At 33.5% G+C, this 14,920-nt stretch overlaps 1 protein-coding gene across 4 annotated transcripts in view; it reads right to left on the reverse strand.

Annotated features, from left to right (window-relative positions):
* Positions 1 to 14,920, reverse strand: part of LOC124364702 (thyroid receptor-interacting protein 11-like) — a 138,216-nt gene that overhangs the window by 33,650 nt on the left and 89,646 nt on the right. For all 4 annotated transcript variants that reach the window (XM_046820391.1, XM_046820389.1, XM_046820388.1 and 1 more), the window contains 7 exons: positions 14,731 to 14,816; positions 14,481 to 14,595; positions 11,453 to 11,574; positions 9,434 to 9,572; positions 6,062 to 8,121; positions 3,143 to 3,259; positions 511 to 681 (listed from right to left, as the gene is read on the reverse strand). In XM_046820391.1, coding sequence (XP_046676347.1) covers positions 511 to 681; positions 3,143 to 3,259; positions 6,062 to 8,121; positions 9,434 to 9,572; positions 11,453 to 11,574; positions 14,481 to 14,595; positions 14,731 to 14,816 — 2,810 coding nt within the window. The remainder of the gene's footprint in view (positions 1 to 510; positions 682 to 3,142; positions 3,260 to 6,061; positions 8,122 to 9,433; positions 9,573 to 11,452; positions 11,575 to 14,480; positions 14,596 to 14,730; positions 14,817 to 14,920) is intronic.

A 14,920-nucleotide genomic window follows, 5' to 3' on the forward strand; every position in this document is an offset into this window, starting at 1 on the left:
AATTGTGAACCTTCGATTTTTTCTGAGCTAATAATTGATTTGTTTTACAAGATCATTGGTAATGACAGGCAGTCGGCCACTTCGTTTTTTGTCATAAACGTTACTCTGTTCTGCACAAAACAATTTACACAATTTTTAATTGCAGTATAGCTCATAATGTCTTCTTCTTTTACAGAACACAATTCACGATAAATTTCCATGAGAGGAAAATAGGATTTCGGACATTTTACATCGTTATATGTAAAAAAATTGTGTTATACATATTACAATGGTAAATGTTCTAAATCCTCTTATCCTTTAAAACCTTACATCGTCAGTAACGAACTTTAAACAAAGAATTTCCATGGCTGCATTTTCTTTAACAAAGTTATCTAATGTCGAAATGCACTTCACAGTCAGCGGGAGAGATGATTTTTCATTTTGGACACTAGTTTAGAACACTTATAATGGCATAGTGATCCTCATTACAACACTGCCTGATGTATATTGAACATAGCTACAGTCACTCACCGCGGATGGGGACTCCGAGGCAGGCTGACCCTCAGCTTCCTGGCGATCTGTGACCCTCAACAGCTGAGACACATAGTCCAGTTGGTTCTGTAGTGTGTGAGTCTGCTCAGTCAGGGCTGCCACCTGTCGATCACTGCTTGCCTGGAGTGCAGCCAACTGCTCCTCCTTCTCCTACAGACAAATGCACAATTCTTACATCTACTACAAGACTACTAGATACTATAACACATGGATTTGATAATGGAGGACTTGGAAGAAAACAAGTTATGCCATTAGACAGTTTTATACAGGGTGTTCATTTGAAAACTTCAAACTCGTATTAAAAGACTTATAGTCCCAGTATCAAAATTCTGTAAAAGAGATTGGTGTAGTACTCATTATGGGAAAAAATAATTATTTTAAAAATGGGGATGCTCAACCCCATGCCCAAAGCCAAATATTGGAATTGTCAACTAATACCTTGTGACACCTCAAATTGAAGCTCATAAAAAATGCTGTATTTTGGTAAAGAAATTAAATCAGCCAAGCCATTTGGTATCAGCAGCCAATAATGTAATTTCTTACAAAATAATTATTAGTCTATAAACTACTGTACTATTGCTAATAACAACAAAATTACTCATTGAATACTGTTATAAATCCTTGTAAACTTTTCAAATTTTCTAATTGATAGCCATTGTCGTTCAAGCAAAAAATAACCTATATCAAACGGCTTGGCCGATTTCAATTTTTTTACCCAAATACAGCATTTTTACGAGCTTTAATTTGAAGTGTTACAAGGTATTAGTTGCCATTTCAAAATTTTGGCTTTAGGTACGGAGGAAGGGTGCATGTGGGTGAGTACCTCCATTTTGAAAATAATTTTTTATTGTTCCCCTAATTAGTACTATACACTCCCGTTTACAGAATTTTTATACTTGGGCTACAAGCCTTTTAATACGAGTTTGAAGTTTTCAAATGAACACCCTCTATAGTGTAGTTTAAGTTATGTACACTTATAAAAAAATTATCTATTAGTTTACTTGATTTGTGTTATACTTTAACTTGGTAGCAATGTGACCATACTGATACAGCTATCTATCAAGATGAGTAATGCTGGATAAATCAGCCCATGAAGACAGTCATTTTTATCCAATTACTAGATATTCTCTCTAACATAATACCTAAGCTAAAAATATTTTTGGACTTGGTGTTACGCGACACATGGCGTGACATACCTTGTATTTACATGGTTTGAAAGATCTATGATTGTGAACCTTCGACTTTTCCTGAGCTAATGATTAAGTTGTTCCACAAGGTCATTTGTAATGATAGTAACTTTTTCTGAAAAGTAGAAGTCTCAATAGTTATGGATGCCAAATATTTATTACCTTGACACTATATCAGTTACTATAACATTTTGTAAATTTATTCTTTAATTTATAGATGGAATTTGGGCTACTTTGGCTGAAAAACTAAAGTCCAATTTTAAAAATATGAATTTAATACCTTTTTAGTTATATGCCCGTCTATAAATACTCTAGTCTGTGGCACACCTGAAAGTATGAAATCATTTTTCTACTTGGAGAGTTGGTAACCATTCTTAGCTTCACTAACCCATTAATGGCCTTTTCCGAATAAACTCATCACTGACTTATGACTAAAAAAGGGCTGCTGATGAGTTAATCCGTTGGAACCATTTTATTTTGACCTGTTATGGGTGACGATTCAACTAGCGAATAAACAGTGATATTTAATAACAGTATGCAGTTCACTGTTTTGCTGCAAGATTGGCTTCATTCTTCTATTTCTATGGGCCTATAGCCTATTGCTATGCACTTAAGCCTTAAAGGCCTTTTGCGCACCCCGGAAGTACACCATGAGGCCAACAACAACCACTTATAAAAGAACCAATTAGGTCATCCTGGGTAAATTCGCCACCCTTATCAAGACTACCAAAGATAGCGTACCGCTTCCTTGCTACTGCAGGACAATCGAAAGGCAGGTGTTCAGCAGTTTCCTCCTGCTCATCACACATTCTACAGAGCGGATCCTCCCAAAGGAAGATGCTTCCTCAGATGGTCATAACCCGTAATCAGACCCATAACCTGAAAAGACTCTGATCTATTTAGTGAGAGGTCAGACGCCACTCTGGAGGAAGGCAACTGTAGATCCATTCTGCTCATTCTCATGCCTGGATGCAGCCTTTACCTTCTCTCATATGTTCAGCGTGACCCATTTGGAGATGGCCCCAAAAGGATTCACACCTTGAAATACCACAGAGCGGTTAAGGTCCCATCATATTTCATGCTGAGCCCATGTTGTGATTGCCTTACATTCACTTGTGTAGTTTGCTCTACTATGAGCTGAGAATCGTGTTACCAGTGCAGTGTTTTTCCATGGTTCCTTGCTTCTAGGGTTTCCATATCTTAAAAAACTACTAAAACCAGCATTTACAAATGAGTACAATTAAATATGTATAAATAATGCATTAAATGTATGACAAAGAGTTGTACCTACATTTCAAAGAACTATTAACATTTTTTTTATTTAAAACATGTGCGTTTTTACAAATTTTTGCTTATAAAATAACTATTTTGTATTTTTGTAGTTAAAAGTGACCAATAAATTAAAATAGATAGGCAGATAGTACCTCAAGCTGTTTCTGCAACTGCCCAGTGACGGCCAACCTTTGCTGCTCTGCCTTGGCCAGCTCTGTGCACAGTCTCTGTATCTCTGTGTGATACTTGACACATTCCGCATGTTTAGTCTGTAACATGACATGCCTCATCAACTTCACTTATCATTCAACTGTCATTGCTTTGTTATGTGGCATTTATATATCTATTGTAACTGTCACTATAGCTGTAGGATTCATACGTACAAAGAATAGTTTAACACGTTCAGGACGACGGCTTATTTCCTGACTTTTTTATATACCGTTGAATTTTTCAATAATAATGGCAAAAAACAGAAACTTTTTTATGTTCAATGTCAGTATAACAAGAAAAGTGTGTGGGCTTCACAAAAAAATTTATTTTAATGTGTTTTTGTAATGTTTTTCCGTGTACCATACGAATAACTAAAAAATTAATTTACGTTAAACACTAAGCAATCTTGCACCCAACAGTGTACACGACTGTGTATTTATTTAAGCACAGGATCACATTTAACAAGCCACCGAGACAGGCAAACATTAAAAAGCAATAATGAAATGCATTGCAACATGTAAGCCATTGGACGCATGGCGCACTTTATGAAAGCCTGGTGTACCCGATCGGGTACATGACAGCAGAAGTGAAAGATCAAGTGTACCCCCAGTGGGGTACACATAGTCGTGTATGTGTTAAAGTTAATCAGAGATTTTATGAGTACAATACTATTTATGCTCAAATAGTGTATCAATGCCAAAATTTAAAGAACATATTTCAAATATACACATTTGTTTACAATTCCTTGTACATATCATATAGTTCCTTACGATGTTTCAAAATGAGTAGTGTCAATAATAAGAACATAAACAATCCGAACACCTTCAAATTGGTTATGAGTTCCTGTATGGTAATGATATTGTAACTTCAAGATTGCCAGCGAAGACATCAATATTTGCTTACACACCACCAGAGTGTAGCCAAGATCTTGCTTTTTATCAAATATAAAAACACACACACACAGAGAGAGAGAGAGAGAAAAAGGTGTCTAATCTTAATTAGAGTGATTGTTTTACTTTGATAGTTAGGTTGGAGTAGAATGATTTTTTATACTCAAAAAACAAGTATTTACCTTAGAATCAACTAAAAGATATATATTGTTATTACAAATGTCTGTTTTTATTTATTTATACACTTAAAAATGCCTAACTATAGGCTTAAATGTCATTTCTATGTGTGTAACAGGTCAAATTACGACATTTGAATATTCGCGGGGAATTGGCAGACTGTGACGTCAGTGAATCGGCAGACTGTGACGTCAGTGAATCACATGTTGTCGGAATTGAGATTTATTTAATTAATAACGAAGAAATATATTAAACTTTATACGGGAAAAGATTTGATTAATTAAAATGAAGTAAACATAACCAAAATTCGTGTTTTACAAAAGTACTAAATAGAATTACGCAGAAAAGCCAATTGTGGAATAAATGACTTGTATATTGATGACGTCATAAAGCACATGTTGCTAAAAATTTAAATATAAAGCTTTGAAAAAATAATAAAAAGAAAACAGAAAGACTTAAATTGATTAATTATAGTAAACGTGATAAATTTCGACAATTATAAGAAAAGAATCAAATTATATTTATTCGTGAAGACGCTGATTTGAACGGGAGAGGGGATGAGTATTGTTTTGAATCGGTATGTGTAGTTTTATACGGAGATTCCGTCTTCTCTTCCCAGACTTGAAGCAAGGAGGTTGTGTGGATTCTCCTGAGATAGTAGTGGTGAAATTAATAGGAAACTGTAATATGGTGTATTGAAATTTTAATGAAGGATGGGATATTATGTTAGACTCTTAAATTATCAAAGCAAGGTGAGTGGAATTATATATGTATGGACAGTGTAATATGGAATAAATTAACGTCAAGGTCACTTGGTTTGACTTTTCTTTGAGTATCCCATTTATAAAAAAGTGTGATAGGAACTTTAATGGAGTGATATTAAATTTTTTAACCACTACTCAACCTATTTAAAAACCTGAGATAGACATAGACTTGTTGTTGGTGACAACACCACAGACATTCAAATTTAATAGTAATTTGATATTAAGTTGGAATAGTATGAGTTAGCTAACACGAAGTAATTTACATCACCAATGAGAGGGAGCACATTTTGAGTAGTGATTGGGAGAGGATTGGGACAGCAATTTGTTTATCTGGAAGGTGGCAGAGTTTCAAGCAGTACCAAGGGAACGCAGCTAGCTTTGGGCAGATTTTGAGCAAGATGGTGACCAACACCATCCGGAGCAAAATGGTACAGCAACGTGGGACTGGTAACAAAAAGGCGCACAACTACATGGGGCGTCAACAACACTAAAAAACCGTCACAGCAAATTGACACAACTACGACGGGCAGATCTCGCGACAAATTGACGCAGTCAACGTAGGGCGATCTTCAGCATGTTAAGTTAGAATAAAGTCATAATTTATTTAAATTCATAAATACAATCAATTGTCTGAAAATATAAAAAAGGTTTGAAAACACCATCTTTCCATTGGTTAAATTGATTTGCAATGACATTAATCATCTCAGAAACTTAAAATGGGGCTATGTGGAAGTCCAATAGCAACATTAATAACTGAAGCTTCCTTTATATTAAAGCCTACTTCAGCCACTTATATGTGTCAAAGTGTTGCAGCTCATAACAACAGATGCTATAAACAAATATCTATTTTCCAACTATTTACAAATAAGGTTGAAAATATTCTAGAGACAAAAAGTCTTACTTTTACACCAAAATCATTTTCTAGAAGAACATTGCAGGATTTACAATACACTTTGAATAGTGTATTGTAAAACATCAAATTATTTATTGCTACATGTTTTCACTGGCTTAACAATGCTGAACAACTCACCTGCACGGTTTCAATCAATTGTTGACGTTCGTTGTGTAGGTTTCGTAACTGGTCGTTGACATGGTTTAAGGATTTTTCGCTTGACGATAACAGTTTTTGGTAACTTTCTTCCAGCTCCCGACATTTATCTTCACGTTCTTCAAGTGTTTTACGGACCTCTGTATAACTTTCCTGAGTTATTTCCGGGCCATCTGGTTGATCAGTTTGGTTTCCCGTAGAGACTGTATCTGTCAAGTTCCGCAGCCTGTCTTCCATACTGTGATTCTCCACCTGAAGTGTTTCCATGTGAGATGTCATCTTTAAGAGACAATCAGTTTTGTCATTTACCTCCGAGACCAAACGTTGAGAACTTTCAGACAAAAACAAATTTTCAGCTTTGAGCTTCTCATTTTCTTTTTTTAAAGATGAGAGTACACCTGCTAATTCACTCAAATACTCGTGGAGGTCAGTAAATGTCACATTACGCCCAACATGACTTGTTTCCAGGAATTCACTGAAGGTGTCTACAAAAACTGATAGTAGTGTTTCTTTATCAGCACAAATTTTAGATTTCAATTCTGTTAGTTCATTCTCCAAACTGTCTTTAGCGAGTTTTACAGTTTCTAGTTCTTTATCTGAAACTGACTTTTCCAAAATCATTTCACACAATTTGCGGTCTTTAGAGTCTTTTTCTATTTTCAAACCATCTGATCTTTCTGACAAATCAAATATTTCTTTCTCAAATTTAACACACTTCTGGGTCAAGCAAGTGTTAAGAGCTTTCAGCTCTCTTATTTTCAAATCACTTTCTTGATTTTGTTGTTCTGATAACTTTTTTAATGATTCTTCTTCCTTCTCAAGGCGCTTGATTTCAGCATGCATTACATTTAATGACTCTTCTAGTTGTTTCTTCATCATACACTCAGTTTGAAGAGTATCCAACAACTTGACATGTTCTTTATCAACATCCTGAAGTGAAGCTATTGTTTCCTGTAGACGAACATTTTCTTCTTGGAGCTGAGACCTAATATTCTGTTCTTTTTGAAGTTCAATACTCTGTTTATGAGAGTACTCCTCAGAACTTTCCAATTTTGTAAGTTCGGCAAACAACTTTTCCTTTTCTTCTTCCAGTTTCAATCTCAGTGACTTCTCTTGTTCTAATTCTTCTTGTGTTTTTAAATACAACAATTCACTGTCTTTTATTTTTGCTAATTCTTCTTGCATTTGACGATTAATATGGGTTATCTCTTCCAATTTCAACTTGCTCTGTTTTAAGTCAACAATGACTTTTTCCTGCTCATCATTTGTTTGTTGCAAATGAGACACTTCCGACAACAATTCCTCTCTAGACCGCTCTGCATCATTTAACTTTTTCAGCAATTCCTGTTCGTTTTCTTTAAACTTCAAAATCTCAGTTTGTAGATTGTCGTGATTTCTGCTCATCGCTTCAGCAGACTGTAATTGCCTGATTAATGATTCGATTTCAGTTCTTGAATTGCCATGCTCAACTTCCAAATTTGAACGTACTTCGCGGAGAACGCTCACTTCATTTTCTAGAGCAATTATTTTACCTTCAAAAACTTCTACATCTTCATTATTTTCAGCAATTGTAGGTAAATTATCACATTGTTCTTTTAACTCTTCAATTTTAATACGTAGTGTCTTATTCTCCTCCTCAATTTCTTGCACTTCATCGTCTTTACATCGAAGCTCCTTCAGTAAATCTCTAATTTTACTTTCACTAGATTCCACTCGTGTCATGGTATGTGAGAGCATTTTTTCAATAGCAGCAACAGTCTCAAGTCCACTTGCATTGCTCTTCCCATTTTCATAATACTTATCTGGTATATCAGTTGTTATCATGTTTTTAATTTCTTCTGATAAGTCAATCAGTATTTTAGATTTAACCTCAGCTGATACTTCTGTACTTGTTTGGGATTCACAATGTGCCACGTTTTTATTTTCTTCCTTTTCTTCAGCCAATCTAACTGTTTCTTCATACTTCAATTTCATTTCTTCAAATTCTGCCAGTAAATTTTCATAACGTTTCTGGGTTGCATCTTTTAGAACCATGATTTGTTCTGAAAAAAAGATTTTAAAATGAATAACATTTACAAAATACAAAGTATAATGTAAAACATTTAGTTTTTTAACGATAAGTTTTATTATAGTTATTGTGTACAAAATAAATTTTCGGTAATAAAAATGTTAAGCTGTAAAAAATATTTATCTCACAACTTCCATTTTTGAGATACAATAACATTTTTTTACTGATATCAATTTCTTATGTTCATAATTCAATAGAGCACTTGAATTAAAAAAAAATTGTTTGTTAATGTTGTGGTGAAAAAATTGTTGTGCAAATACTTTGGAAATTACTGTTTGTATATACAACTTACAGGTATCATTATAAAATTTATTGCTTTAGATTTCTATTGCTTGATTCAGAAATAGTAACCAAGGCACTGACAAAATAATAAAGTTAATCAATAAGCACTGCTGAAATATATATACAAATTTTCCATGTTACATTCATGACATTGTACCATTTTACCATAATTAGGCTCCTCATTATATTATATTTCAATTATAGTTGTAACTGGAATATAAATTTAAATTATAATTTTAAAAATTCTTATGCAAATGCTTTTTATGTCTTAGTTTAACCATTTCATATACTATTAATTGTTAGAATTTAATCCATATTATTGAAGCTTTATTTACACAAATACATTTTAAACAAAACACATGAAACTTATAAGACAAAAATTACTACGTAATGAGTTAAAATCTTAAAAAATAAGTGGGAATTTGAAATAGGCAAATTTCATGTATAATACTGAAATATCGGCATTGATCAGCTCTTGAACAAGTGAAAGTCGGAAGGAAAGGGCAGTTTAATCACACTCAGACATCGCCTTACGCTACTTCGAACAACGCGCTTCATCAACATTAAATGATATTATATTTATGCAGCAATGGCAGAACATTGCATCCTCAAGTCGATTCATTGCACTTCATCAGAAAATAATCACTGACTTAAGCGTGTATAATTTACGTCTTAACTTGTGTAAATTAGTTCAGTGTTTTCCTCAAAACTAGGCTCTAAGCACAGTTATGTCTTTATTAAACATCCGTATAACAATAAATGTATGTTTTTTTCACAAACATCTTTTTAATTTCTACTTTCTTCTACTAATTTCTCTTTTCTGTTCGTTTTGAAATTAAAAATCAGACATTTAATTATTTTTTTATGTACAGAAAAATTTTAAGTCAGTATTTATTTCGAACAGAGTTTGGAATAGGCGGATTTTCGGAATAGCGGGAGAGACGGTTGGTATAGCAGGGTTTGGAATAGTGGGACTCTTCTGTATTACTCGTACATTCAGTTACCTATAGCCTCTTGGTGTTGTATATCCAGCTCCTCCATGCCTGTGGACAGGTTTGCGTTCTCATCCTGACTGACAGCCACTTGTGACTCCAGGTCCTGCACAGCCCGGGACATCCGAGCTAACTCTGCCCTCAGCTGAGCCTGTAACAAGCGCAATCTTTTAATATTAAATAAATAGCACTAAATGATGACAGAAACTTGTCTATTTAACCCTTTTGGGACTCATTAAAAAGTGCTAATTTCTCTATCTGGTTGAATCAATCAGCTAACCCTTTGACCCGGTATAAGAGGTTTTTTAATTCTTAAAAGCTAATAATAAATGCCTTGTAAATCATAAAATAACCTTAAATGAAGTGGTGAAGTGTACACCAGACCAAAAAAATCCCTAATGTCAGATGGGAAAATTGAAACAGTGACTCCAAGGCTAACTCCTGTGTCCAAGAGTAGCACTATAGACCAGACAGCCATCCTGGCTTGATGTCTTTCATGTGCAGATAGCTCACTTAGGACACTCGCTATTGCTGTTTGATTCAAATGGATTCCGTGTTTTGTCCACTAGAGGAGCGGCAGAACGGGAAGTGCCCATGTTTCGTCCGAAAAGAGTTAAAATAGACATTGTACTTGGCAGTGTGCTTTGGATATAGTTAGTGATATCACTGTACTTCTTTCTATAAAAGCAATCTCCCTAGTAATTAATAAACATATGAGTAATTAATAAATAATAATTTATTAGCAATTAATAAATATCTTGTTTAATCCTTGCGGATAGCATGTACTGAGGAAAAATCAAGTGTATAGCAAGGATAAGATCTGATATAGTCCAGGTTTTGTTCATACGGAAGACGGAAAAAAGTGAACAGGTAACAGAAAGGGCTGTAAACTAACCAAAAAGGATAATGTGGGGCTCCTCAAAAATTTTATTCGAAGGACTATTATTTTTGGATAGTCATAACTGAAGTAATGTTACACCCAATATATGAGTACAGACATTTTTGATTGGAGTTCAATAAAATCAACATATTATTACATTTTAAATAACAAATTTGAACTTATTTTAACTGTGCAGTTACAAATTAACTTTAAAATTTACTTGTTAAATTATAACTCGTTCATATTTTGTATTGAATGTAACTTACTATATCTTTACAGTACACATGAAATTTCTAAATGTTGTTGAAAATATTCAATCCTTTATTTTACTACTATATCCTGTTAAATTGAATGTTCCATGATATTAGACTCGTAAGATATGTTATATGAAACTTTTATTGCTGTACTAAATAGTTCTATTGTTATTATTGAATTCTGATTCTGGTACTTTTTAATAATAATTGCTTAATACTACACATTTAGATTCCTCATTCAATAGTTTCATTAAATTAAGAGTAAATTCATTAACAAAATATTGACTCTTTTTTCCAAATTTCATTATAGCCAACATGGCTCGTGAAGTTATGTTTTTCAATAAATGTTGTCATAAAAACACATTCAGTATTTCACAATTAATGAAAAATATTTCAGAAAAATAAATTTAGTAAAATGTTATGAATTCCTCTATAAGAAGTACCACACATCTTTATATAAAAATGATGTTATTAAGTACAGTGCAGTAACAGTTTTGTACTCACAGTGCAGTTTAAATTCTAATTTAAACATGCAAAATATTCTAAAATAAAACATAAATGGTTTCTCAGATTTAATAAAATATTCTCAAATTACATTTTTGTTGTTGTTAAGTTGTAAGCTTTATACATGTTTAAGTAACAATGTAAATACATGAAGAAAACATGTGAATTGTCAGTAATTGTACAAATATAAGTCTTATAAGGTATATGCACTAGCCATACAATTTAAAAGAAAACTAAGAACTAATTACTACTAACAAAATCTACGTAACGATGAAGAAAGTATTTAACTAAATAGTACTAAATTAAACATAATTCTGAATTCACACACTGTGCTGAAATAGTTTTTATATTGTGTGGATATATAACATTATGTAATGAGCAGACTTGGCGTACCCTTTCTTGTTTGAGCCGATCATTCTCCTGGCACAGCAGAGCCATGTCTGCAGAGCCAGAGGGCTGACGTGCGAGGGTATCATCTGTCTGGATGCCTTGGTGGCAGTGTTTAAGAGCAGATCCTGGAAAAGTTAATAAAAAGTCTATCAGACTTTGTATAAGTTCTTAATCTGACACAAGTACGCATACCTAGGAGACTGTGGGTCCGATATGAATAGGATTTTAGTTGTAAAATACAGATGTATTAAGTGAAGCAGGTAACCATGTAAGAGCACTGAAGAGATAGACACAGGAAAGGTATACATGAATCCTGACTCCAGGGCACAAAACCCTGGTGATTGACTAGCTTGTAAGAATAAACATTTTCTGTTTTGTATGCTTGATGGAAATCATCAGGTTTTAATTTAAAACATTTTTATTTCTTCCACAATTTTAATTTATTCTAATTTGAACTGATAATGCCTTAGCCGGCAAAAGCACTTTTAAAATAAATTAAAATTGTGGAAGAAGTGAAAATGTTTTTATATTAAGAATAAAAATGTTAAATCAAGTAAAAATTATGCGTAAATCAGGAATTAAATTTTGTTTAAAGACTCTTGTATACGATTAATTTCAATTGTTAAGGAATGGGTATCAAACTGACGAAAATGAGAGAAACAATGGACTTCCAACGCTAAATATGACAAGTAATATTTGCATTCAGTTCATCACTTAATTTCACATCTATCAATGTTCACAGCTCAATGATGAAATCGTCGCTGAGAGATTTTAAGTAATGGGGAGAAGTGAAAAACCCAGACTCTACTTAGCTCTTAGTCCTAGCTCATGCTCAAAAAGGAGTGATTAAATAAACACTAGTTCTAGGTAAAAACATCTTGCTGAGTTTAATATGTATCTGGGAAAACTGAAACAACTGCAATGCATATTACTTGCTAGGCCTAGCAATACCTAGGTTTCATGTTATAGTACCATAGAGTAAAAGTTTTAGCGATATTTGCCCATGACTAGGCCTCTTAGATGTAATCTGGCAATGACATGCACCTTGTGTTTGTCAGTGGACCGTTAGCTCGGTCGGATCCGTAGCCGATCCTGGCGAACAAAACCGGCTTGGTTGATTTTAAGAAAATGCTTTAGTTTTCTAGTTATGATGCGTACTTGTGTCAAATTTTCTGAGATATTGGGAAGTAGAGGATGAGTACGTGAGAGGGAGTTTTGCCTTTTATATGCATATATTACTGTTTTTAGTAAACTCCAGTTATCCCTGAGCAATAATCGTACGAGAAAAAAATATTAGTTTGGAACTATTATATAAATAGCACTGCTAATTCTATTCATGGAACTCCTTTAGGCCATGCAAGTAAATGAAATACCGGTAGTACGTTACAGCTCATTTCCTGCTGAAAGTTATTCTCTTCAAAGGGTTAAAGAAGAAAATTACTGATAATAAAAGATTGTTTCAGTTTTTTCTTGCTTAGCTTAATGAAAATTATAATTTTGTTTTTCAATGATTTTTTATATAGACACATAAATTCCTATATTACAGTTTTGTAATAACTTTTTCCAATAGAATATTAAACTCAATCAGTTTGGAAAATAAATTTGCAGAATTGTAATCTGAACACAGTCCATACCTGAAAATCGTGTGTTTAACCACAGCAAACAGGTTTTTGGCAAAGTAAAATACAAATTTAGCCGGAAAACCCATGGAATCTTTAAGTATTAACCAAAATGTTCATAGATTGCCAATTTTATTACAATAGAGACTGTCTTAAAAAAAGTGATATTCCGCTAAACTAAAGTCAACACCACAGCCAGCTATGTGTGATAGAGATGGACTATCAACCATTACTATGATATGAAGTATCCACTTATAATTTGAGTCATAGATCTATATTTTGATTTCCTTGTACAGTTTGCAATTTCTATTCTAATAAATTAGCTGATAAAGAGAGTTCGACATTTTCACTTGACTTCACGTATATCTGTTTCTAATGTAACATACAGAATTAAAAAAAAATAAAGTAACTCATAAACAGACTTTTTAATTAATTTTTATTATGGAACTGTGGAACAGTGAAATGCAGACTACTAACCTTAGAAAAGTTCCATAAAATAATCCTCAGCTTCTGAAATCACATTACACAAATTGCTTGTATCTGCTTTGAAACCGAGGTATTAACTGATTCATTCCTTGCCAAGCACATAGATAATACTGTATCAGCCACTGCTCAAATCATACTGAACAAAATCGTACGTTGGTGATGCCTATCTAGAATTTTCAAATTAGTAAAAAATCCCTTATTCTTGTACGGAACACAAAAATCCAGAGGCTAAAGGCAACAAAGAATATAGGGGTTAACCACCTTTAAAAATCATATTATTCTCCAAATCATAGTCTTTCAAAATGTGATGTCCGTTTTTATTAGCAAAAAAGAGTTTGAAACAAGACTGTGGGATCATTTTGCAAGACATGGAAATCTGAGTGTGTATGACGAAGAATCAAAGGTACCAGACTTGTTTGCTTCAGTTGCAATGGATGTGTTTAAGAAAGATATACGAACTGTTGGATAGAATAAGTACATCTTCAGAATGTTTCTAATGGAATTGTTCTATTGAAAACCCATGCCCATCTGCTTTGGGTCCTGACAGCTCCTTGAATTGCGTGTCATAGATACCTAACACCTGATATGTAAAAATATTAAGTTTTCTATAGATCTTTCTATAGGCTACTCGCATATAATCTGTGACACTAGAGAACCACAACTATACTATTTTCAAAGAGAAGAAAAAATATTAAAGAAATAAAGCAACATTTTTGTTTTGTCCAATATAGTACCATATAATATGTAAAACTACATACTTTTCACCAGAAGTAAATCTAAAATTACAGTAATAATTGAAAACATACCACTCAGATATCATGCTTAAAGAATTAATAATACACTGTTTATAATTCCTGAATTTGCCATTTTGGCTCTTGCAATGTTTTGGGTTTGAAAATAATTAATTGACCAAAAGAGCACTGTACCTGCAGTACGCCTGGCTTCCACATCAGCATGAGCCTGCGCCTGTTGCCTGTCCTCTGTCACCTGCTGGGTCAGAAGAGCCACTTCTTTTTCCAAGCGCGAACAACTCTGTTCCATCTGATACATCAGTCATTATCAATATCAGTCATTACTGATCAACCAATTGTCTCACACACATACACAAAGGCTTGTCTGTGACTAGCACTGATCATCATCAATTTCATTAGCACCAATTATTTATTTATTACTTACCAAAACTTTCTCCTGGAATGTTTTCCTGAGACGACTTCGCAGGGCAGAAATCTCTTCCTCGGCTTTGACATCTTTTGGTACTTGTTCTAAAAATAAATTTTTACTTCTTAATGCAAAAGAAAATAAGTCTATGGAAAAAGTATTTTATACACAGTATGGTTTTCGTTTCTAACTCGCTACAATGATACCA

Source organism: Homalodisca vitripennis, chromosome 6, assembly GCF_021130785.1.
Source record: "Homalodisca vitripennis isolate AUS2020 chromosome 6, UT_GWSS_2.1, whole genome shotgun sequence".
Lineage (NCBI taxonomy): Eukaryota > Metazoa > Arthropoda > Insecta > Hemiptera > Cicadellidae > Homalodisca > Homalodisca vitripennis.